Genomic DNA, 24,900 nt, shown 5'->3' with positions numbered 1-24,900 from the left:
ATGCTGGGTAAGAGAGGGGATGGTCTTCTACTTCTCTAGTTATCCAACTGAAAGTAAGCCTCTAGGATAAAGTCATGTAGAAAAGAGATCCCCTCAAAATAAAATAATCCTAATTAAACTGTTCAAGAAAATGAGATGATAAAAATAATTAGTATGAATAATAAAAAACATCTATAGATTTTAAAGAGAGGGCTGGAGCTATGGCTCAGTTGTAGAGTGCTTGTCTCACATGTGTGAGGCCCTGGGTTCAATCCTCAATATCATTAAAATTATATATATATATATATTTTTTTTCTATTTACAACTAAAACATGTTTTAAAAAGAGATATGATGTATGTGTGAAGAGAGAAAAAATGAATAAGGGAATATACAAATAATTTGTAGAGATTGCAATCTTTAGCATTAACTTGAATATTTGCTTCAAATAATAAAGAAATTTGACACATAAATTCTGCTCCTTTGCGCATGATACAAAAAGCAGCTACTCAATAATGTTGAAGAATTAAACAAAGCTGGCAAATTTATTTAGATGGGAATCAGGCTCAAAAAAAAATAATTGTAGAGAGTATAATTTTTCTGACATTTACCATGGAGACATTTGGAATTGGCATGGCATACGTATTCATAAAAAAAAAAATTCCCACCTTTGACCTGGGAAGAGTCAAATATGAGTATGAGAAAATGATAGCTCTGGGTATGTAGAAATGTAAAAAGGGAAAGATCCAGAGTGAGGATTTTCCAAATTCTGTCTCCAAGTTGCTGATGGTATCTGGACACATTCATGCATGGAACAGCCTCAACACAACTTAAAGACTACAGATATAAACTGAGGGGAGAGCTATTATCCAAAATACAAAATTGCTGTTCTGAACATAAACAAGAAATTTTCTGATAAAACAAATTTTTTAAAAATCAAAGAACTGATGTTAGCAAGATGACAAGTGGATCTAACTTTCACTCTCCCAGAGAAATACCAATTAAACAACTATCCATAGGAAATCATTTTAATAGCTTATTAATAGGGTTCAGTTTGGAAGCCCTTATAACCTGTTGGGGAAAAGTTCCCAGAATTGCCACATTGAAAAGGGTAAGAAAAAGAGTTTTATATCACCTGAACAACCCTCCTCCAAATTGACACAGTTTAAGCCTAGGAGACATCCTCTCAGGCTATGTTCTACTCCATGGGAAAGAGAACAAAATAAGCATTTTACTTCAACAGGATTTTCTATCTAGCCTCACCCATAATGTTGAGGGTACAGGAAGAACTAGATCACCTGGGGATTACTAAGAGCAAACAAAATGGTCAGGTACCCACACGACCACCCTGCAGATCTCAATAACTGGCACATGGATCCAGTCAGCCAACCTTTCCAAAGATCCTATCAGTTAGTTAGCTAATTGAGAGTTACAGCCAGTCAATGGCCTATAGGCCACTGAAACAGGTGTCCCATGTGGTCCCATTTCCATCATGTGTCCTTAAAACATACTTGATAGGTAGCATGTATATCTCAGTAGATCTCGGCTATTGGTTTGAGACTGCTCCTTCAGGAGAGATTGCTCCCATAATGTTGGCACCTCAGTCACCATTCTAGGGAATAGTAGTGGGTGATCATCACACATTGTATGGCTCTATAGAATGGCAAAGCATAAGAAGAGAGAAGTGGATGCATTCATGAACTAGAATTATTAGTTTATTAGTGAGATTAGTGACATCTCTCAAAATTTTATACACGCTATTTAGAAAAAGTTCTTCTCTGCTGAAGCCAGTCCATAAACCATGAATAAAGTGACTAATCCTCCAAATATTTAGGAATCAATGTGAGGCTACACAAGTCAAGAATAATCAGAGAAATATAACTTCTTCAAAGAAATTAATAGAGATGCAGCAATAATGTCAAAGGGATATAAATTTATAAAGTCCTTGGCAAAGAATTAATAAAGCTCTTAAGAAAACTTCATGAGCTATGAAAGTAGAAAAAGAAAACTAAACAAACTAAGGAAAACAATATATAAGCAAAGTTAAACAATTATAAAGAAGTAGAAATTTAGAAGAATCAGAAATCCTGGAGCCTAAAAATACAATGACTGAACTGGAAAATTTAGTAGAGTTTTAATAGCATATTCAATGAAATGGAAGAAAGAACCTAAAGACAGACCATTTAAAATTATCCAGTTAGGAGAACCAAAAATTAAGAATAAAAAGAGTGAGAAAAGGCATATAGGACTTATTGGACACCACCAAGTATATATGTGTATGTTTTACAGAGTAACAGGTAAGAGAGAGGATAGCATATTTAAATAAATAATGACAGACATTTACTCAAATTTTGTAAAATCAATGAATAGTTTGATTCACGAAGCCCCTAATCTTCAAATGTAGTGAAACAAAATAACCCTACACCAAGATACATAATAAATTTCCAAAAGTCAAAGAGAAGGAGAATTTTGAAAGCAGCCAAGAGAAAAGTGACTTGTCACGTGCAAGAAGGCTTCTGTAATACTTTCAGTGAATTTCAAAGTTGAAATCTTGCAGGTGAGAAGAGAGGAAGATGATATATTCAAAGTATTAGAAGAAAAAAAAAGATAGCAAAGAACACTTTACCTGTAAAAGCTGTCTTTTAAGAATGAAGGAGTGATAAAGACTTCCCCAGACAAACATAAAGTTAAGGAGTTCATCACCAGTAGACCTGCCTTTCAAGAAGTACTAAAAGGAATTTTTCATGCTTAAATAAAGACCCTAAACAGGAACATAAAAGTATACAAAAGTGTAAATAACTCTCTATGTATTCTTAAAGACAAACTATCAGCTTAAAACAACTGATATAAATAGAAAAGATTCAGTGAAAACCCCACGGGAACCATAAAAATTTTACAATAGTTATAGAAAAGGCAAAGAGAAAAGAATCAAAACACACCTGTACAACAATAACCAAAATCATCAGGAGAGGGTGGGGGAGAGAAAGAAAGAAAGAAAGAAGAAAAAAATAAACAAAGAAAGGCAATACTTCACAAAATATGCTGTCTAAAAAAGACATATCAGATTTCAGGACATACACAGCCTAAAAGTGAAGGGAAAGATACAGACATTCCAAATAAATGTTAATCAAAAGTATGCAGAAGTGACTACACTCATGTCAGATAAACTTTAAGTTCAAAAAACTTCACAAGACATAATTAAACTCTTTATCTAATGATAAAACAGTCAATTAAATAGAAAAAATAAAACAATTATGAATACATATTCACTCAATATTAGAGTATTGAAATACACAAAACAATGATAGAACTGAGGGAGCAAAGAGCAATATAATAGTAGTAGGAAACTTGAATATCACATTTCTAAAAACCAGTACGGAAAGAATACAATTGAACAATACTATTCCAAATGAGGTGTGTGTGTGTGTGTGTGTGAAACTTTCTACCCAATAGCACATTTCTCTCAAGTGCACATAAAACACTGTCTAAGGTAAATCACATTGGTCACAAAAAAGGTACAAACAATCCCCAATTTATGCCTCCCAAGTTTAAACTATGATTTTTGACTTCATGATGGTGAACAAATGTTATATCTTCGGTAGAAACTTTACTTCAAAGTTTGAGTTTTAGTTCTTCCCAGGCTAGTGATATGTAGTACCATACTCTCTCTTTAATGGGATTCATTGTGATATTTCCATACATGTAATCATTGTGCATTGATCATGTCCATCCATTTTACTTCTACCCTCAGCTTCCCTTTTCCTCTCCTCCACAGCACACTTCTCAGTCCTTAAAAGTCACTCTCAATTTCTTTCTGTCCCCTTCCTCCTAACCTTCTCTGTCTCTAGTGACCACCAATCTGTTCCATACTTCTACATGTTGACCTACTAGTTTCCGTAAATGATTGAAAACATGTGATACTTGTCTTTCTCTGTCTGGCTTATTTCACTCAATGTAAGATTCTCCAGTTAGATGCACATTGCTGCACAAGACAAGATTTCATCCTTTTTATGGCTAAGTAGTATCCATGTGTGCTAATATGCACATTTTTTTATCCACTCATCCAATGAAGGACATCCGGGTTGATTCCTTATTTTGGCTATTGTGAATACTGCTGGAAAAATTGGAGGTTCAAGTATTGTGTTTTGTTTTGCCATAAAGATTTAATTGTATTTGGGTCTATACTTAGTAGTGGAATTGATAGATTATAGAATAGTTCTATTTTTAGTCTTTTGAGTAATCTCCATACTATGTTTCATAAAGTCTTTACAAATTTATATTTCCACCAACAGAGTATGAGAGTTCTTTTTACACATTCTCATCAGCATTTGTTATTTCTTGTCTCTTTGATAATAGCCACTTTCACTGTGGTAAGATGATATCTCATTTGATTTTGATTTGTATTTCTCTGTTGATTATTGAAACTGTGCATTTTTTCAAGTGTTTGTTCACCATTTCTATGGCTTATTTTGAGAAGTGTCTGTTTACTTCTATGAAGAAAGTTATCAAATTTTGAACAGAATTGCATTGAATCTATGGATTACTTTGGATACTATGATCATTTAAATAATATGATTCTTTTCATGAACACAATATTTCTTTGCAATGTTGTGTCCTTTATAATTTTATTAGTGGTATATTGTTTTTCAGAAATCTTTTACTTTCTTGGTTAAGCTTTTTTCCTAAACATCCTATTTTTTTGTAGCTATTGTGAACTGGATTGATTTCTTAATTTTACAGCAAGTTCATTATTTCTATATAGAAATACTACCATTTTTTGTATGTTGAGTTTCTATCCTGACAATTAACTAAATTCTTTTCTAAGTTAATTTCTAGTAACTTTATGACTAAGTATTTAGGTTTTCCTATGTATGGAAGCATGTCATCCACAAATATGAATAACTGAATTTTATCCTGTCCAATCTAGATGACTTTTCTTTCTTTGTCTTCATAAGTGCTCTGGCTAAGACTTCCAGTACTATATTAAATAAGAGTGGTGAAAGTGGATTTCCTCATTATTATATTCTTCTGAGTAGAAGCAGTGAGTTACATATCCCAGTGAGCCATGTGACCACAAGGGTAAAATACTAATATTCTAGAGTGTACTGTGCTCTTAAGTTATGATATTTCATAGCTTACGTGTAATAAAAGCATTTGCCATTTCCAGTATTCTAACTGGCAATGACTTCATCATGATAGAATCCCATCATAAGTAAAGGAGCATCTCTATTTACAAATTTGAGATCAATATAATTCCAAGTATCTGTTCTAAATGTAATGAAATAAAACCAGAGGCAAATAAGAGGGGAGAATGAGAAAAATTTATGAATACAAGAAAACTAAATAACACAATCTGAAAGAAACATTGAGTCCTAAAAGGAATTTTTAAAATATCTCAACATGATTTGGAAGATGACAGAATTGATCTAGGTAGTAACTCCTAATATCTTCACAACACAGAAAAGAGGCAGCAAAGGAAAAGCAGAATTGAGAGATGAAAAAAAAATACCCTAAGACTCAATAGTGCACAGTCTGAGACCTGGAGAGACTGAAAGATAGGATACAAACTTAGAGAAAACAAACTCAAAAGTGCCCTAACCCAGAATCCAAACCTGTGGGTGAGAAGGGGGACAGGCAACAGAGAAAGGGGTGGGGAGTGTATATTCTCTTTAGCTCACCTACTTAAAAACTGTTGGAAAGGCAAAGTCTAAAGCATGATGGCAACATAAGGGTCCTTAAAACAGCACAACCAACTTAAAAACAAATTGTGGAAAGAAAATTGAGTCCGGCATCTGCAGCCATCTTGTGGAGCCCTCAGCCAGCCAGTCACCCCCTTAAGTCATCATGGCATCATCCCACTCCCAGGTAACTGTAGTGGGACCTCTAAAGAATCTGCCCAGAAATATCTAGAAGGATCACTGCTAGCCAAAAATCACTAAAAACTTCTCTCCCTCCCCCTTGCTACAAACAAAGGGATCTAACAAGTGTTGGGAATCTGTGCTGTAAAGTGCACTTAGACCCTCTAAGCTCTGAGCAGCATCCAGTAGCCAGGAACAGATACACAATGAACCACAGCAAACATTGGGCACCTCAGAGCCTGCATCCTGAACTTCTGCACAATAGAAACAGCCAAGCTCACAACACTCCATCCTCTGAGCAGTCAGCTGCAGTTCCCTGAGCTGACAAACCAGAATCTTCTGGTAGGAGGTTCATAGCAACTAGGGAATTGGCTCCTGTGCCACTGCAACTCAGGAGAGATCTACAGGGCAAAACTGATGGACATCTGCTAAATGTCCAAACTCCAGTGAAATCCAAACCATGATTCAACAAGAATTTTCTTTACTTTGACATGGTATACTATAAACAACTTTAATGTCAACTTTGATCAGATAAATAATTCCTTAAGTAGAGTGGGAATTGTTAACCCAATAGTCAACAGTGTACCTCCAACACATCTATATGTACTTCATTTAATGCTTTAAATCATTAATTGGAATCAATCTTCCTATCTTTGTTACCATAGCTCTAGTTTATACCTCTTCTCTTACCTCCTATTTGTTCTCTTGCAATATTGTCTATTACCTCAAATACCATTATTCATATATCTATCCTTTCTATCTTGGTGTAAATTATCCTTTTATAGCTACACCCCCAATTTTCCTCTCACCAATTTGCCCAATCTTTCTTCTTCTCCTGCTTTTATCCCACTTAATAAGGAAATAATAAGTTTACTAAGTTTACCAACTAATTTTTTTGGCTTATTCCAGAACTTTATTATAGGTTTATACCTGAATTTTAGAAACCACAGAGAACAATTGCAACAAGTTTTTGTTACTTATCAGTTTGAATAGCATGGAGCTTGGCTCAGAAGTGATTATAGTAAATAGCCCTATTAAAGTGGTGCTAATATTGGGATGAGCCAGAGGTCATATATTGAATTATAATACTATTATCTGGGATATTCTACCAACCCAGGGCTTTTAAGAAAAAGAATCTCACATGGTAGTCCTTCACTTAAAAGAAGCCAGAACTATACCAACTGATGGGTAGACATAAAATCAATATACAAAAACAAAGGATCAAACCATCCCAAATAGCACATAATGCTTCAACAACAGACTCCATTGATACCACAGTGGAGTAAATGCCAGAAAAAGACTTTAGAAAGTTCATTGTAAAACTGTTTGAGAGCTACAGAAAGTCATAAGGAATGAAATCAGAGGAAAAAAAAAACAGGAAGTGAACATCACTTGAATAAATAGAGATTATGAAAAAAAACCCAGAAATCCTTGAAATGAAGGAACCAATAAATCAAATTAAAAATTCAAATAATCAACAATATATTATACCACTTTGAAGATAGATTTTCAGGCCTTGAAGATAAAGTATATAATCTTGAAATTAAAGTTGAGCATAGAAAAGGCTAAGAGACCATGAACAGAATATTCAAGAAGTCTGGGATAACATTAAAAGGCCAAATTTAGGACTCATTGGGATAGATGAAGGCTATGAAATACAAACTAACAGAATGAATGATATTTTCAATAAAATAATATCAGAAAATTTCTCAGACCTTAAGAATGAAATGGAAATTAAAATACAGGAAGCATATAGGACTCCAAATATACAAAATCACAATAGATCCAATCCAAGACACATTATTAAGAGAGCTCATGTATAATGGCATAATTTGCCATGAACATACAGAGTTATGAAAAATTGTGCTGTGAATGGATAATTATGAATGTAATGCATTCCACTATTGTCATGTATGAAATAAATTAATTAATTGATTAAAAATTTTAAAAAATGAAGTTCCAGTCTGGGCATTAAAAAAAATGGCCAACATACAGAATAAGGGTATAATCTTAAAAGCTGCAAGAGAAAAATGGCTGGTCAAATTTAGAAATAAATGAAGCCAGATTTCAACTGATTTGTTATCCCAGAACCTGAAGGCCAGAGGGCTTAGTAATATATACCAAGCTATGAATTAAAATGGGTGCCAACCAAGAGCACTATTTCCCAGCAAAACTAACTTCAGATTTGAAGAGAAAATAAAAACTTTCCATGATTAATAAAAGTAAAAAGAATTTGTAACTAGAAAGCCTGGACTACAAAACATACTCAATAAAGTATTTCAAGAAGAAGAAATAAAAATGAAAACCAGCATAGGAAGGAATTACACCAGAATAATAATCAATTAAAGGAAAATCAAGTTCAATTTAAACACTAGAAAGAAATCAAAATGGCAGGAAATAAAAAAAATCATTTCTCAATAGTAACACTGAATATAAACAGTCTAAACTATTCAAACAAAAGAAATCAATTGGCAGATCAGATTAAAAAACATGACCTAACAATATGCTGTTTGTTAGAAATTCACCTCAAAAACAAAGACAACAGCAAACTGAAGGTGAAAGGTGAGAAAATACAGATCATTCATGTGGATCTCTTAAACAAGCAGGGATAACTATTCTCATAACAAGTAGATTTTGAGCCAAAATTAATCACAAGTGACAAAGAAGATCATTTCATACCACTTAAGGGTATCAATAAGACAAAGCAATCATAAATATTTATGCTCCAAATGACAGAGCATTTACATATATCAGATTTTATTGATATCAATAATCTAAGACAACAACACAATTATACTGGGTGAATTTAACATGCTTCTGTCACCATTGGATAGATCATCCAAACAAAAACTAATTAAAGAGTCTATAGAACTGAAAAATACAAATTATAATATGGACTTAACAAATATCTGTAGAATATTGCATCCATCAATAACTGAATATATTTTCTTCTTATCACTACATGGAATATTTTCTAAAATGGGCCATATTTTAGATCACAAATATTGGCAAATACAAAAAGAAAATAGATAATACATTGCATTCTATCAGATTATAATGGAATGAATATGATTAAAAAACAGAAACCACACTAACTCTTAGAGAGTAAATAATACATATTTGAATGATAAATGGATAGCAGAAGAAATAAAACAAAAAAACTATTTAGAAATAAATGAGAATAGTGATACAACATATCAAAATTTCTATGACAGAAGGAAGGCAATTCCTTGAGACCTACCCAAAGCTCCTAATATTACACATTGCAACTCTAGTATATAACTGAGGGATAAACTGCATAATGTTGCTAACTCTGTAACGTGCTTAATGGCACAATGAACAATAATGTACTACCGATGAGAAGAAAATTCATAGCACTGAAATCTTACATTAAAAGAATAAACAGAAACCAAATAAATAATTTTATGTTACACCCCAAGGCCCTAGAGAAAGAACAAACCAACAGCAAATTCAGTAGAAGACAAGAAATAATTAAAATCAGAGCCAAACCAATAAAATTGACACTTAAAAAGCAAGACAAAGGATCAACAAAACAAAAAGTTAGATTTTTGAAAAGATAAACAAAATTCATAAACCCTTAGCCAAACTAACCAAAAGAAAGAGGAAAAATTCTCAAATCATCAAAATACAAATAAAAAAAGTAAATAACACCATAGATACTATTGAAATCCAGAGGATCATTAGAAACAATTTTAAAAATGTAAACTCAATAAGCTAGAAAATCTGAAGATATGGACAAATTTCTAGAGACACATGGCTAACCCAAATTGAACCAGGGGATATAGAAAACTTAACCAGATCAATTTCATGTAATACAATTGAAGCAATAATCAAAATACTTCCATCAAAGAAAAACCCAGGACCAGAAAGAATCTCAGCCAAGTTCTACCACACCTCTACAGAGGAACTAATATCAATCTGCAAATTATTCCATGAAATAGAAAAAGTGGAATTCTTCCAAACTGATTCTATAAAGTTAGTATCATCATGATACCAAAACCAGGCAAAGATATCAAAGAAAGAAAACTTTAAATCAATATCCTTGACGAACACAGATACAAATATTCAAAACAAAATACTGGCAAATTGCATACAAAACAGATTAAAAAGATAGGATACCATGATCAAGAGAGTTTCATTCAATCACTTGATCATGGTATCCTATCTTTTTAATCTGTTTTTGTATGCAAGTTTCCTTCAATATACATATCAATAAATGTAATTCATCACATAAATAGACTTAAAGAGAAAAAAAATCATGTAACTAGCTCATCAATAAAGAAAATGCTTTTGACAAAGTACAGCATCCATTCATATTTAAAACACTAGAAAAACTAGGGATAAAAGGAACTTACCTCAACATTGTAAGGGCTATATTTGACAACCCCAAGGCCAATATTATTCAGAAGAAAGTCAAATTGAAAGCATTTCCTCCAAAAACAGGAACAAGAGAAGGATGCCCATTTTCACTATTTCTTTTTTTTAAAAAAAATACATGACAATAATAGAATGCATTACATTCATTATTACCCATGTACAGCAGAATTTTTCATCACATTTTCACTACTTCTATTCATCATAGTCCTTGAAATTCTAGCCAGAGCAATTAGGCAAGAAAAGGGAAATAAATGGATATAAATAGGAAAAGAAGAGCTCCAACTATCTCTGTTTGCCAATGACATGATCCTATATTAAGACACCCCAAATCCCCCAGTAGAATTCTAGACCTAATAAATAAATGCAATAAAGTAGCAGGATACAAAATCCACAGCCATAAATCAATTGCATCCTGTGGTCCAATGATGAATCTGCTAAAAAATAAATTAGAAAAACTATCCTATTCACAATAGCATGAAAAAATTACATACTTAGGAACCAATCAAACAAATGAGGGAAGGACTTCTATAATGAAAACTATAGAACACTAAAAAAGAAATTGAAGAAGATTTTAGATGATGGAAAGATCTCCCATGTTCTTGGATAGACAATTAATATTGTCAAAATGGTCATACTATCAAATGCACTATGCAGATTCAATGAAATTCCCATCAAAACTCCAATGACATTCTTCATAGAAATAGGGCAGTTAAGAAATTCATTTGAATAAACAAGAGACACAGAAAAGTCAAAGCAGTCCTTATCAAGGAAAGCAAAGCAGAAGGCATGAAAATAACAGATCCTCAAATATACTACAGAGCTATAAAAACAAAAATGGCATAGTACTGGCACCCAAACAGACATGATGATCCATGGAATAGAATAGAAAACATAGAGACAAATACACATGAATATAGTTATCTCCTACTGGACAAAGGAGCCACAAACATACACTGGAGAAAAGATAGCCTTTTAATACATGGTGCTTGAAAACTGGAAATCCATCTGTTGTTGAATGAAATTAAACCCCTATCTCTCACCCTGCACAAAAATCAATTCAAAGGGTTTCAAAAACCTGGAAGTTATTCCATAAACCTTGCACATACTAGAAGAAAATGTAGGTCCCACAATACAACGTATCAGCTCAGGCACTGACTTCCTTAACAAGATTCCTAAAGTACAAGAAGTAAAATAAAAAATCAATAAATGGGATGACATCAAATTAAAAAGCTTCTTCACATTAAAATGAAGAGCATGAACAAAGCTAACAGAAAGGGAGAAAAGCTTTGCCACCTGCTTCTCAGAGAGGGCATTAATGTCCAGGATATACAAAGGTGTTGAGAAAAATCAACACCAAAATAAATAACACAATCAATAAATGGGCAAAGGAACTAAACAGAGGCTTCTCAAAAGAAGAAATACAAAAGGTCAACAAGTATATGGAAAAGTGTTCAACATCTATAGCAATCAGGAAAATGCAAACCAGAACTACACTGAGATCCCATGTCACTCCAGTCAGAATGGCAATAATTAAGAATATAAGTAACTGTAAATGTAGGTGAGGATGTGCGGAAAAGGGTATTCTCATATATTTCTTTGTGGAACTGCAAATTGGTACAACCACCCTAGCAAGTAATATGGAGATTCCTCAAAAACTAGGAATGGAACCACCATATGACCTAGCTATCCTCAGCTTGAATCCATAGAATTTATAATCAGCATACTACAGAGACACAGTCACATTAATGTTTATAGAAGTAAAAATCACAATAGTGAATCTGCAGAGCCTACCTAGGTGGCCTTCAACAGATGAGTGCAAAAAGAAAATGTGATATATTTACATGATGGAGTATTACTCAGCCATAAATAAAAATGATTTTATGGCATTTCTTGGCAAATGAATGGATCTGGAGACTATCAAGCTAAGTGAAATAAGCCAGTCCCCCAAATCCAAAGGTCAAATATTTTCTGATATGTGGAAGCTAATCCAAAACATGGGGATGGGGAAAGTATAACTTTTAAAAAATAGAAGAAATATCAGTGGAGTAGACAAAGGGGAATGGAAGGAAGGGAGGAGGAGGAATGGGATCAGGAAGGACAATGGAATAAATTTGACCAAACATTTCTATGTACATTTACGAACACACCACAGTGAATCTCACCATCATGTCCATCCACAAGTCACTAATGAATAAATAAATGAATGAATGAACTATAAGTAAGTAGCAGAAAAGATCAGTAGAGTTCAAAGAAGGGAACATGGAGAAGGAGAAAGGGATAGGAAGAGGACTAACCTAGAACAAATTAAATTCCATGCTTTTATAATTAAGTCCAAATGCATCATATTGTCAACTATAACTAAAAAGTACCAATAAAAAATATCTCAACACAAATGAAAATGAAAATGAAAACTAAACATGACCACACCATGGGATGCAGCACAAGTAGTACTAAGAGGGGAATTTAACAATAAAAATCTATATTTTAAAAAAAATGATATCAACTAAGTGATCTAACTTTACAACTCAAGGAATCAGAAAAAAAGAGGAACAAGATAAATCTAACACTAGAGGAAGGCAATAACAACAATCAGAACAGAAAGAAATAAATTATAGAACATAAAAAAAAATTGAAAAAAGCAACCTAAGTGTTGGCTCTTTAAAAAAATAGAATTTAGAAAACCTTAGCTACATTAACAAAGAAGGAAATAGTAATGAAAGGGAGACTTTTTAAAAGAGATGTCACATAAACAAAAAAGATCATAATGGATTTTTACACACAATTATGTGCCAACACATTAGATGATCTAAAGGAAATTGTCAAGTCTCAAGAAACATAAAACCTACAAAAACTGAATCATGAAGAAATAGGAAATCCAAATCAATCTATTACACATAAAGTGATTTCTTCTTACTTGAACAAACTTGCAACAAAGACCAGCCCAGGACTGGAAGATTTCACAACTGAATTCTACAAAATACTCGAAGAATTAATATCATTCCTTTTTAAAAATTTCCAAAAGATAGATATAGAGGGATCTATGATGAGCACAGATGGAAAAGTCCTCAATGAAGTTCTAGTAAACTATATTAATTTAGTATGAACCAACAATTATTTTGTTCTTTTTGTTCTAGAAGCATTAGTATCCTTCTCTCCACATTTTCCCTGGTACATACATACCAATGTGAATTAGCACGATATTCGAGGCTCTTTTGTTTTATGAACTGTCATGCTCCTGAGAAACCTTTACAACTTTTATTAGTCTGAGCATAACAGCTGATGGGAATAAAGCTGGGTTGGTAATGTATGGCTCAAAAGCCTGCCAGTTCTTTTTCTATTGTTTACAACAAAGAATGATCTTTATATTTTTAAACATGTAAACCAAAAAAGATCATAATGGACTATTCGATGATCTAAAGAAAAACTCAAGACGATATTTTTGTGACACATGAAAACTATATGAAATTCAAGTTTCAAGATTCATAAAATTTTGTTGCAACATAGTTGGCTTGCATTACAACGGTAAAATCTAGTAGTCACCAACCCAGAACCTGCACCAGAAGCCTCAGGCCCAGGCAAGCCCAGGTAGGCCCAGCACCGGTCCCACATAAACAAACAGGGGTTTCCATCCTCATATCAGATAAAGTGGACTTCAAATCAAAGTCAGTCAGAAGGGATAAAGAAAGACATTTCATACTGCTTAAAGGAATCATACATCAATAAGACATAACAATCGTAAATATTTATACTCCAAACAATGGAGCATCTTTGTATATCAAATAAAACCTTCTAAATTTCAAGAATTAAATAGACCTCAACACAATACTGAGTGACTTTAACACACCTCTCTCACTGCTAGTTTCATCTTCTAAACAAAAACTAAATTGAAGCAAAGTGTGAAAGATGATATATCAAGAACTATGTAATGTTTTGAACAACCAACAATAAAAAAAAATTAAAAAATTAAAAAAAAAACCCTATAGATCTCAATAATAACTCAATAATTTAGACTTAACCAACATATATATAAAGTATTCCATTAATCAAATAGTGAATACACTTTTTTCTCAGCAGCACATGAATCCTTCTCTAAAATAGACCTTATGTTCTGCCACAAAGCAAGTCTAAGAAAACACACACACACACACACACACACAAATAGAGATAGTACTCTGCATTGTATCTGACCATAATGGAATGAAATTAAAAATCAATGATAAGATAAAAAATAGAAGCAAGTCCAATACTCCAAGACTAAATAAGACACTACTGAATGATCCATGAATAATAGAAGACATCAAGGAGGACATAAGAAAAATTCTTATAGGTAAATGAGGACTCAGATACAACATATCAAAATATCTGGGACACTATGAAGGCAGTGCTAAGAGGAAAGTTCATAGCATTAAGTTCTTTCATTAAAAGAAGAAAAAGTCAACAAATAAATGACTTGATATTGCATCTCAAAGCCCTAGGAAAAAAAGAACAAATCAACACCAAAAGCAGTAGAAGACAGGAAATAATTAAAATCAGAGCTGAAATCAATGAAATTGAAACAAATGGAACAATTGAAAAAGAATGGCAAAACAAAAAGCTAATTCTTTGAAAAAATAATTAGAATTGAAAAACCCATTGCTATCCTAGTGAAAAGAAGACAGAAAACACAAATAACTAAAATTCTTGATGAAAAAGGAAAGATCACGACAGACACTACAGAAATACAAAAGGTAATTAGAAACTATTTTGAAAATTGATACTCCAGTAAAATAGAAAATCCCAAAGACACCAACAAATTTCTAGAGGCATATGATCTGCCCAAACTGAATCAGGAGGACATACACAATTTAAACAGATCAATTCAAGAAAGGAAATAAAAGATGCCATCAAAAGCCTACCAACCAAGAAAGGCCTGGGGCCAGATGGTTTCTCAGCTGAGTTCTACAAGATCATCAGAGAATAATTAATACCAATAACCAATACTCCTCAAATTATTTCATGAAGTGGAAAAGGAGAGAACTCTTACAAACCCATTCTACAAAGCTAGTATCACCCTAATACCAACACCAGATGAAGATTCATAAAGGAAAAAAAAAAAAACTTCAGACCAATATCTCTGATAACACGTAAATGCAAAAATTGTCAATAAAATTCTGGAAAATCACATACAAAAACATATTGAAAAGTTAGTACACCATGATGAAGTGGGATTCATGCCAGAAATGCAAGGTTGGTTCAACATGTGGAAATCAATAAACATAATTCACCACACCCATAGACTCAAAAATAAGAATCATATGATTATATCAATAGATGCAGAGAAAGCATTTGACAAAATACAGCATCCTTTCATGTTCAAAACACTAGAAAAACTGGGATAGCAGGAACATACCTCAACATTGTAAATGCTATATATACTAAACCCAAGGCCAATCTGATTCTAAATGGAGAAAAATTGAAAGCATTTCCTCTAAACACTGGAACAAGATAGAAATGCCCTCTTTCACCACTTCTATTTAACATAGTCCTTGAAACTCTAGCCAGAGCAATTAGAAAGACAAAAGAAATTAGAGGGATATGAATAGGAAAAGAAAAACTCAAACTATCATTGTATGCTGATGACATGATTCTACATTTAGAGGATCCAAAAAAAGTCCACCAGAAAACTTTTAGAAGTAGTAAATAAATTCAACAAAGTAGCAGGATTTAAAATCAATACCCATATATCAAATCCATTTCTATACATCACTGATGAATCCTCTGAATGAGAAATTAGGAAAACTACCCCATTCACAATATCCTAAAAAATAAAACAAAATAAAATACTTGGGAATCAATTTGACAAAGAGGTGAAAGACCTTTACAAGGAAAACTACATAACACTAAAGAAAGAAATTGAAAAAAAGACCTTAGAAGATGTAAAGATCTCCCATGCTCTTGGATAGGCAGAATTAATGTTGTCAAACTGGCCATACTACCAAAAGCACTATACACATTCAATATGATACCCATTAAAATCCCAACATTATACAGCATAGAAATAGAAAAAAGCAATCATGAAATTCATTTGGAAAAATAAGAGACCCAGAATAAGCAATACAATCCTTAGCAAGAAGAGTGAAGCAGATGGCATCATTATACCAGTTGTTAAACTATACTACAGAGCAATAATAACAAAAGTGGCATGGTATTGGCACCAAAACAGACATGTAGACCAATGCTACAGAATAGAAGACACAAAGACAAACCCACATAAATACAGTTATCTCATACTAGACAAAGGCATATATATATATATATATATATATATATATATATATATANNATTTTATATATATATATTACAAATATATATATATATATATATATATATATATATATATATATTATATATATATAATACAAATGTGATAATCACAGGATATTTATTCAAGAGAAATGAGAAAGCTCACCTTACCAGACATATAAGGATAATTTATTTCAAATGTTTAAAAAATTGATATTCTTCAACTCCATCCATTTACCTGAAAATGTCATAATTTTATTGATGAATAATATTCCAATCTCTTTTATTGATGAAAAATATTCCAAGTTATTTCAGATGTTCAAAAAATTGTAGAGAAATTTTAGGCTTCTTTGTTCATGCAATGTTACATCTCAAATTTTAGGATTCAGTCCTTCCCAATTAATCTCCTACCATAAAATGACAGATTTAGTGCAGCTGTACACCACCTTCCATTTATAATTTTGCAAGAATTAATGAACAGATAGATGGTGGAATGAGATGGACATCATTACCCTAGGTACATGGATGATTGCACATATGGTGCAAAGCTACATCATGTACAACCAGAAAAATGAAAGTTGTGCTGCAACTGTGTACGATGAATCAAAATGCATTGTGCTGTCATATTTACTTAATTAAAATAAATAAATTAGTAAAAAATATTTAATAAACAACACATTTAGGGGCACAATTCTTAGTTATATGTGTCTAGTGGTTACAAAACAAAAGCAATTATTTTAAGGACACACAGGATCCAAAGAGAAAGAATTTAATAAAAGAAACTGATTAATCAAATGTATGAAATATGATATGTCAAGAGCTTTGTAATGTTTTGAACAACTAATAATAAAAAAACTTTAAAAAAAGAAACTGATTAACAGTTAACCAATCGTTGACAAAGCAAGACAGGTTGAGGAGGCAACTCTGAGATCAGAAAAGCAGAATGTTGCTTCTAAGACAAGAAGAGAGATTAAAGTATGAGGGAGGAATTATGATTAGAAACACAAACAAGTGCTGGTCAGGAGGACCTAAACCCACAGATGAAGGAGCTGCTTCAAAGGGCATGGGGCAATATTTCTGAAACATCACTCCAAACAGGGACAGGATAAAATTATACCACAAGTTTTCCCCTCTACTCTCCAATTACCCATACTTGATAAACATACACAAAAGCCAAGCATAGGAAATCTAGTTCTCTGTGAGACAAGCCAGAACAGGGGCTCCTGAGAACACTTAGGTGAGTGATCGACTCAAAATATAAATACTAAGGAACACAAAATAAAACAATCAAAAATAAATATGAGAAAAGAAAGTAGATGATGAATCAAAATGATCTAATACATAATTAAAAATTCTAAAAAGAAAATAGAAACAAAAAAATTAACAAAAAATATAGTATAATTTCTCAGGTCAGAAATTAATTAATTTCCACATAGAAAGGGCTTCAATATAACCAGAACACTGGATGACTTAAGATACCATGTAAGGATAAAAATCTCTTGGATATCTCTACAAAGAAAACAAGTAAGGCACATACTAGTGAATGAGAATAAAAATTCCCTGTAATTTCTGAAGAGAGGTAAAAGACAACAGAGAGGACTTCAAAAGTTCAAGCCATATGTTTTAAAAATTTGAAATTCAGCAAGCTTTTAAAAATATTTATTACAGCCAGGCATGATGGAAAATGCCTGTAATCCCAATGACTCGGGAAGCTGAGGCAGGAGTATCATGAGTTCAAACTCAGCCTCAGCAATTTAGCAAGGACATAAGCAATTCAGCAAGACCCTGTCTCTAATAAAATATAAATAAGGGCTGGGGATGTGACTCCATGGTTAAGCACCCCCGGGGTTCAATCCCTGGTACCTATATATACTTTACATTTTCTCTCATGCAGTTCTTATGCAGTTTGCATCCCATAACTGTTTCTCAGTAAATATATGTTGATTACATACAAATGTATTCTATCAAGATGAGTGAGCAAACCACAAAAGAGGAAGACACAAAAGAGACAAGACTAAATATTCTCAAAACATAGCTGTGTAGACTGTCTAATAGAAACTTGTAAAAAAGGAAAGTTCTCCAGAATGTCCCCAGAGTAGAAAAGAGGATGTGAAACAGCTGAACTTCCTTACACTGAGAATAAAAAACTGCTTATGCTGAGGACAGACACCACGGAAATTCAGGCAGACAAGTTCTCTGGCTAAAAAAAAAAAAAGTTTGCATGTATGTGTGTGTGTGTGTGTGTGTGTGTGTGTATGTGTATGTATATATATATATATATATATCTTGACTTTTGCCCTTTTTTGCCTCCTGTCTTTTATAAAAACTTTCCCACTCTCCTGAGCTGGCCTTTCCTGCTCCCAAGAGGACATCTGAGACAGAAATTTCTCCTCTATCTTCCTCAAATCAGGCTGTGAATAGACTTATTTTTCTGCCACCTGCCTCAGAAATTTTCATGAGGTGATGAGCAGTAAAGCCAATTTCTGTAGGAACAGAAATTCTGAAACATGTAGAAAAGTAGAGACAATTTGTAATTTTATTACAGAATTTTGACAAAATCAATATGATACAATTATTAAATTCTGCAAAAACCAAACATTACAGGTAATTTGACCTTAGTTCATTATTTGGCTCAGGAGAGAACAGAATAATTCCAATACATTATGAAGTTACAGAGGAAGAATGGAAGAGGCAGAATGCAGATGTGATTAGCTAGTAGCATGAACTTCAATGAGAGGAAGTTGACAGATAATCCTAGATTTGTATACTCAAGAAAATTTATGGGCATATTCTTTAAAAATATGGTATAACAAACTATTCCTACAGATGTAAATAAGGAGGATCTTTACAGACACAAAATACACACCGTAGAACTAACATAAAATTTTTTAAAACTGTGAAACTAATCAAGAGCTATGGGTGTTAGAATTGGATTTCCATTGTTATGCATAGTAAGTGGGAAGAGGCATGATCAGAGGGGTCTTTTCCAGTACTACTAATGTCTTATTTTGTGATCTTTGTGATGCATATACCTATGTATTGATTTTTTAAATTAATTATGACTTACATAATTTTCTTTATATATTGTACTTTATAAAGAAATTTTTAAGCTGGGTGCAGGGGCTCACACCTGCAATCCCAGGGGCTCAGGAGGCTGAGGCAGGAAGATCAAAAATTCAAAGCCAGCCTCAGCAACTTAGTGAGACCCTAAGCAACAGCGAGACACTGTGTCTAAATAAAAATATTTAAACAGGGCTGGGGATGTGGCTCAGTGGTTAAGTGCCCCTGGGTTCAATCCCTTAAAACAAAATGAACAAGGAGTACAACAGCAAGAAACTTTTTAAGAATTGAAGAAGAGCATTTGAGGGATGTAGATTATTAATGTGACTGATCTATCAAGTTTTTTCAGTATTAATATTGTAATACAGTCTGTATTAGTAATTTGTGTAAATATTGCATTTATAAGAATATATGCATTACTTGATAATTATAAAAAGTTCAAGAGATAAAGTTTTACTCTAGGGTTGCATGCTTCAACATGCATATATAGTTTAAGAAATTATTGCAAATAGTGCTAAGATGTCATATAAAAGAAGTAAAAATAGAAAAATATCTATATTTGTAAAAATAGCATAAAGTATATATAAAAAGGTAATCATCAAGTCATGATTTTTTCAATTTCTTGATCTTGAAGGAAGCATACAGGAGTCTTCACATTTGCTCTAAGTATTTACTTAAAAATCTGAAGCAGTTTTCATGAATATTATGACCAGTTGGTGAATGGGTATACTATTTGTCTTATACTTCTTCTGCTTGAAACTTATAAACATTTTTTTAATATTCTAATATTTTGTTCTGACAAAACAACAAAAAATATACAAAAACAGAAAAAGAAAGTTGTTGTAAACCAACTACTTTCATTAATATTCATAAAATGTAGTCTAAGGCTTAAAAGTAGTAATATATAAAGAAGGATAAAATTTACATACCATAGCAACACCTGCATCATAATTTTTATTGCATATTGTTCCAGGAAATGTTGCTCCCATATATTTAGGATGTTTCCTGTAACTACACCATTATAGTATTGCCTTTTTATTAAGTTTGCTATTCAGAACATTATAATCTTATATATTAAGTTAAATGTCTCATAAAATTTGGAAAATGACTTTGTAAACATACCAAGTTCCAATCTGGATAATACCCAATACATTATACAAAATGCTCAAATTATTGAAAACTATCTCATTTAAATACCAACTTTCCTCACCTAAATCCTAGACTTGATGTATTTTATTATCTCAAATTCAACTTACTTACATTTTTTATACATTTACTGTTTTGATCTCTAAATGTTAAAAAGAAGATAATTTTTAACTTGAGGAAGAAACAAACTTACCTCTCCTAAAGAGAAGCTTTTATTTAAAATTAAATCATTATACATTTCACACACACACACACACACACACACACACCCCAAATCCATTAGTTTGTTTTGGTTTGGGGGATTTTTGATACTGGGGGTTGAACACAGGGTTACTTGACCACTGAGATACACCCCCTAGTCCTTTATTTATTTATGTATTTTTAAATGTTAAGACAGGGTTTCTCTACGTTGTCCAAGCTGCCCATGAACTTGTGATCCTCCCGCATCTGCATCAGCCTCTTGAGTCTCTGGGATTATACATATACCCCACATACCAGGTCCCACAAATCCTTGTTAGTCGAAAACTAGACATGAAATACATTAACATAAATGAAGTCACCAAGATGGGTAATTTAACTGAACAGTGTCCTTTTTACATCCTTAATAAATTACAAATAATGGTGATATCATAAAAGTTCATGAAATGCAGATTATTTTCATATTAATTTTACTTTAAAATATACTGATAGAAAATTGACTGCTATTACTTTTATTTTAATGATATTTCCAACTACATCATCACCTCCCTGGCAAAAGTTATATACATATACATATGTGTGTGTGTGTTTACCCACACACACACACACAGACACACATATGTGTATATATATGTGTTAAAACACATATATATATATATACATGCACAAACACACATATATATGTGCTTATATATAACACACATATATAAACATTTTTAAAAGCTTTTACAGAAAATTGAATAACACAATATATTTACCAATTTATTAATTTAATGAAATTATTATGCATGTCTTTAATAATGTAGAACATTGTGCTTACATAAGTAAATGAGCTATGTCATGGGGCTGTAGGATAAGATAGTTCCGTTTCCATGCTAAAAATCTTTGTAATACGTCATCAGCATCCCCACTGGTAGAAATTTGGTTTTTATGTGACCACAATTCCAAGGAAGACAGCATAATAGTCAATTTGAACTGGGTAAACATCTAAAAATAAGATTCAGGATATATTTTTCAAGCACATAATCATTACATTAAAAGAGTGCATAAAATATAAAAAGTTTATTTGAGTATTTTGTGTATTAAGTTAATAATAGGTATTCAAGTCATTAATTGGCCAGAATAAAATGAAAAGTAGTTTCAATTATTTTTTTCATAAAATTGGAAATAATGAAAAGTTTAAAACTTACAGTGTTGACAAGCCCAATAATCTGGACAATTTTCTGTGTTACAGCCATTATTTCAGATCCCATATAATCATACTGAAAAACAAGTTTCAGTTTTTAAGATTTTTAAAAAATACAAAGATAGCAATTTTTTAGTTGGTGAACCTATCTTGATGATACCAGGCAGGAAAACAATTGTTTGTTTCACACATTTTAAAACATGCTACCAGAAAGATAATAAGTTTATAATTATATAAAACAACAAAAAAAGCATACATGGGCATTTAAAATGGATTCCTGTTTGATATGGTAGTGACACTTCATGACCAATGTAAATCCATATCAAGTACAACCACAATAATGATCCTAATTGGAACAAGGTATACTTATTCTACATATGTGTTTTCTGCAAACATGGAAAAATAATTTAAAAAGATACTCTCAAGTGGTTAAAAAAATACTAAAACAATTCTGCAGACTTCTCCCTACCATAAAGGAAGTTCTTGAGTCAGGCATTTTCTATGAAACAGAGGGAATCAAAGTATGCCTCACTACATGCTTGGGAAATTAAGAAGAGTAAATAAACAAAGAAACAGAAATATTAATTGAAATTCAAAAACCTATCTATAGCAAGAAAGACAGAAGTCACCAAGATGTGTAATGAACGAGTCAATAAGGTTTACAGAGAACAAAGAGAAGAAAATACAAAAGGACACTTGGAAGATAGTGCCCTTTATTTTTTGCAAATTCTGGAGAAGATAAAGTTTCATATCTGGGGCTTAATGAATAACCTTCATCATTTCATTTTTTCATCAAAATATTTAATACCTCTGTCAAAATCACCTATCTTACAAGTTGAAAACAAGGATTTCTACCAAAGTATAGGTGTATATATTCCTGGATGTTGATTCACCATTAGAATAGTTAATGAACTAGGTCTACTTCTTACAGAGGTTGATAAAAACAGTAATGTTAAATTAACCATGTATTTCCATTGCTGACTTTAAAATTAAATATACTCTAGGTAAAATATTTTCTCTGTTATACAAAAGATATTGCATCTGGTAGATGGTAGATAGATGAAAAACATACAAATGAGAAAAATACTAATTTGTGAAAATCTGTAAATACTTAACCTTCTCAAATAGTAGATAAATAGTTTTCTACATTAGATGTCATAACAACTCAAGTGGTATTGTGAGGTCCAAAAGTTCGTAACTGTTTGTCAATATGTAAGAGAAACACAACAGTGCTCAATCAGTAGAAAATGTTACCTATCATCAAAATATGTTGAGCAAAATTGAGACAATTAAAAGAAGAAATTCAGTGAGATCAAACTCTCATCATTTTGTAATGACAGCAGTTGTCCTTTAGACTTCTAGGCCTGAATCACACAACTTTAACAAGCTGATAAAACCTAGCTGTTTCTCTAAATATCTTTTCCATAAAATTTTTTCTCAACAAGTACTACATATCTACCTATTCTATAGTTTTATTTGATATACATTTCCATGGATGTACACAATGTTTCATAGTGTAATTCTCTTGTTCCATATATGTACCTTCCATTAACAGGTGCACTCTTCATCTGCGGATATAGTTTAGTGGTAGAGCATTTGCATGGTGGACACAACATTCTGGGTTCATCCCCAGCATCACACACACACACACACACACACACACACACACACACAAATAAAAGAAGGAAACGAGGTGCAAGCCAGTAATCCCAACTACTTGGGAGGCTGAAGAAGGAGAACTACAAGTTCAAGGCCAGCCTAGGCAATTCAGTGAGACCCTGTCCCAAAGTAAAAAGGGCTGCGGGGTGCAGCTCAGGGTAGTTTTCCCTTGGGTTCAATCCCTAGTACCAGGCCTGGGCTGCACACACACACACACACACACACACACAAAGAAAGAAAAAAAGTGAGTTCTTTAAGGCAGAATTTCTAATGACTGTGTGCTTACCAAATAGTTGACAAAAACCATGTGTGCTCAAAGAAAACAATATGGCCAGAAAGGCTAGAGTAGGTGAACAGAAGGGAAAAATTGTTACAAGTGAGGTCAAAAAGATACAGCCTGAGCTGGGGTTAGGAGAGGCAGGTGTGTAGGGCACTCTAGGATAGTTTGAGCTTTTACTCATAATGGGATGTAAAGACCACAAGTTGTTTATCTAACATTCATAACGTAAAGTGACTTTATTTGGAGATACTGAAAAAATCCATGATATCTTTAAAATTATCATTAAATTTTAATTCAGAGGAAGGAAGGAAGGGTGAGGAAAAAGAAAGCAAAAGAAAAGAAGGAAAACATGACTTACCAAAGCTTTTTCCACTACGATGTGCATTTCTAAATATTGGGGTAATAGTTTTGAAATAAATTTTTCCTGAAAAAACAACAACAAACAAATGCATTATCAAATGTGGTATGTATCAAATTTGTTAACAGCAAAAGGTGGGATATAAAGAGGACACAAATTTTAGACATAAAAATTAATAGTGAAGTATAAAATTTCACTTCAAAATATTCCAGGCATAAAATATTTACATTAATCCTGCTAGAGTAATGTAGAGTATTCTTTTAGGGACTGCATGAAAAAGAGAGTTTGTGAAGACACCAGTTCTTTGTCTTCATCTGAAGACCTGTCTACACTGCCAGGTCACACTTGAGAATTCTTCATTGACTATCCTCCTAAAGACTATGGTAACATCAACTATGGCTCACTGAGAATCTTTCATTTATTCAGTAGGAAAGTATAGGAAATTATTTCTTCTACAATCTTCCAACACTTGAGAACGTATGGTCTACACAGAAATT

General features: G+C 32.6%; 1 protein-coding gene across 10 annotated transcripts in view; it reads right to left on the bottom strand.

The window, feature by feature from the left end:
• Adam18 (ADAM metallopeptidase domain 18) overlaps positions 1-24,900 on the bottom strand; it is a 119,430-nt gene that overhangs the window by 72,753 nt on the left and 21,777 nt on the right. For 8 of the 10 annotated variants that reach the window (XM_048792863.1, XM_048792860.1, XM_048792858.1 and 5 more), the window contains 4 exons: positions 24,404-24,469; positions 22,111-22,182; positions 21,741-21,907; positions 20,506-20,587 (listed from right to left, as the gene is read on the bottom strand). In XM_048792863.1, the coding sequence (XP_048648820.1) occupies positions 20,506-20,587; positions 21,741-21,907; positions 22,111-22,182; positions 24,404-24,469 (387 nt within the window). The remainder of the gene's footprint in view (positions 1-20,505; positions 20,588-21,740; positions 21,908-22,110; positions 22,183-24,403; positions 24,470-24,900) is intronic. The other 2 variants (XM_048792866.1, XM_048792867.1) reach the window with 2 other exon arrangements.

The sequence above is a fragment of the Marmota marmota genome, unplaced genomic scaffold, assembly GCF_001458135.2.
Source record: "Marmota marmota marmota unplaced genomic scaffold, marMar, whole genome shotgun sequence".
In the NCBI taxonomy this organism is placed as follows: Eukaryota; Metazoa; Chordata; class Mammalia; order Rodentia; family Sciuridae; genus Marmota; species Marmota marmota.
This window is presented reverse-complemented; position numbering and strand designations above follow the sequence as displayed.